Below are 2,270 nucleotides of genomic sequence, written 5' to 3'. Positions count from 1 at the left end.
GGCAGCCCCCCTCCCCCCCTCCCTCGATCCCTTCCTCCTCTATACCCAGTTACGGCGCGAGAACCCCGCCCCGTTCTCGGGCTTCTGGCGGCATGACCCGAGGCGTCAGCTCCGCCCCCGCGGGGCCGACGAGGGAGAGGGCGAGGGGGGACTGAGTCCAGGAGTCCTACCCTCCACGTTGCCGGTGGGCGAGCCCGGACTCTCCTCAGCCGTGGCAGGCCGTGGGCGATCCCGTCTATCGACCCTCGCCCCCGCCATTGCCCTCTGTTGCTCCTCCCCTGAACGATTTCTGCGGGTGGCACGCGCCAACGGGGTGGTGGAGTCGAAGCCCATCAAAGGCACCGTCCGAAGGGGTCAGACCCCGGCTGAAGATGCCCGTTTGGCGGCCGGTCTGGCTGCATGCGAGAAGAACCGGGCGGAGAATTTGATGATCGTGGATCTGGTCCGCAACGACATCTCCCGCGTGACCCGTCCGGGCTCGGTTCAAGTGCCGCGACTCATGGCAGTGGAATCCTACGCCACCGTGCATCAACTTGTCTCCACCATCACCGGCGTGCTGGACGAAGGGAAGGATGCCATCGACGCCGTGATCGCCGCCTTCCCCGGGGGATCCATGACGGGGGCGCCCAAGAAGCGGACGATGGAGATCATTGATCGGCTGGAGGGAGGACAGGCCCGAGGTCCCTACAGCGGGGCGCTTGGGTACATCGCCATGGACGGTCTCGCCGCCGACCTGAGCATCGTGATTCGTACTGCCGTTTGTGCACCGGGCATAGTAACGGTCGGGGCAGGAGGCGCCATTGTCGCCCTGTCGGATAGGGAGAAGGAATACGAAGAGATGATGCTGAAAGCACAGGCAGTCGCGGGGGCGGTTGGTGGGAGACGGTCGAGGGAGGAGAAAGAAGAGGAGGAAGGAAGGGAGGGAGCGGGGGTGGAGTTGGAGATGGAAGATATGCTGCTTGTACAGTGATTTATGAGATTGGAGGGAGAGATATCAGGCGGGAAGGCTGAAATGTGCGTCGGGTAGAATACATTCACAGATAGTTGGATAGGTGGAGGGTTGGAGCGCGTACAGGTAATCATGTAGAGTAAGGTTGCCCGAAAAGTGTGACCAGGAAAAAGATTTTGCCAACGGGGCGAGAAAGGGAGCGACCGAGACTCGCAAAGCCCACAAACACACCATGTACCTTAATAAAATATTCACATATATATTCGAATGTTCTGCGAGTTTTCTTTTGTTTTCTCTGAGTAACATTTGTTTTCTTGCGTTCTTTCATGCATTGTGCTCCATCCTTGTCTTGATGGAATCTAGCAAAGACCCGGACTAGCGCCCTTGCCGTCGTCCTCATCCATCACTGTCTGCTTTGAGAAATCAAAATAGCCTTGCAAAAGCCCGTGGATAGTGAGGCAGGGACTGCTGGCAAACTCAAAGGACATCGCTGGGGAAGACTTTCGCAGAATATTCCTTTAAAACCCGAGTCATTTTGGCCTAAGGCGCCGACGTTCGTACGCCCATCCAGGGTAATTAGCCCAGCTTGTTTCGCTTTGTCTTCTGATTTCCTTTCTTTGGTTCTCCAATTTTGTATACAGTGTGACTGCACATGGTTTTTCTTCAACCGTTTCTCACATAACATTACACTTGCTCGGCGTATCCCGCCGCTTTAGGTACTTATCCATCTCCTCCTCAGTCATGCTGTGCGCCCGCATCTCTTCCTCTTTCCCTCCCGCCGTGAAGCCCATCAATCCTCCGTCTTTTCCCCTCGCCGTCAGCTTGTCGAGCATCGGATACACCTCTGGGAAAGAGAGGCGGGCCATGTCCTTGCGGATATAGAAGAGAATGTAGGCGGAGGGGTTCACCAACTCCTCCGCCGGAACCTCTTCCACCTATCAGTCGGATGCATGAGTAGAAGGATATGGATGTGTCAAAAGGGGGAAACTTCGGCACAGAAGAGGAATAAGGAGAGAAGAAACGTCCGTCGTCTGTACCGCCGGGGAAAAGGGTTCATCTCCTAGTGGAGGCACAGACCCTTCTTGACCCCACAAGACATGGTTGGAAGCCAGACAATGCCGAGACCGAGCATGCACTCACCCGCGCGTCGTTAAAGCAGTACCACTTCCCTCCTTGGTTGACCCGAATGGTGGAGACATAGTGCCCAGCCTGTAAAGCCCCGACGTGGTGGATGATGGCGTACAGGGTGTAACGCGAGGACGACGCAGAGGAGAGGCAGCAGGAACTCCCTGCCGAGGCAAGGCTCGGAGTGGGGGGGGGG

The 2,270-nt window shown here is 57.1% G+C and overlaps 1 protein-coding gene across 1 annotated transcript; it reads left to right on the top strand.

Annotated features, from left to right (window-relative positions):
* Positions 1-52: 52 nt before the first annotated feature.
* On the top strand, positions 53-362 carry NGA_2125900 (p-aminobenzoic acid synthase; the record flags this gene model as incomplete). Its single annotated transcript, XM_005853529.1, has 1 exon — positions 53-362. A coding segment is annotated over one exon (310 nt), but the record flags the coding sequence as incomplete, so codon positions are not given.
* Positions 363-2,270: the final 1,908 nt, after the last annotated feature.

The sequence above is a fragment of the Nannochloropsis gaditana genome (assembly GCF_000240725.1).
Source record: "Nannochloropsis gaditana CCMP526 unplaced genomic scaffold scaffold849, whole genome shotgun sequence".
NCBI classification, from domain to species: domain Eukaryota; class Eustigmatophyceae; order Eustigmatales; family Monodopsidaceae; genus Microchloropsis; species Microchloropsis gaditana.
This window is presented reverse-complemented; position numbering and strand designations above follow the sequence as displayed.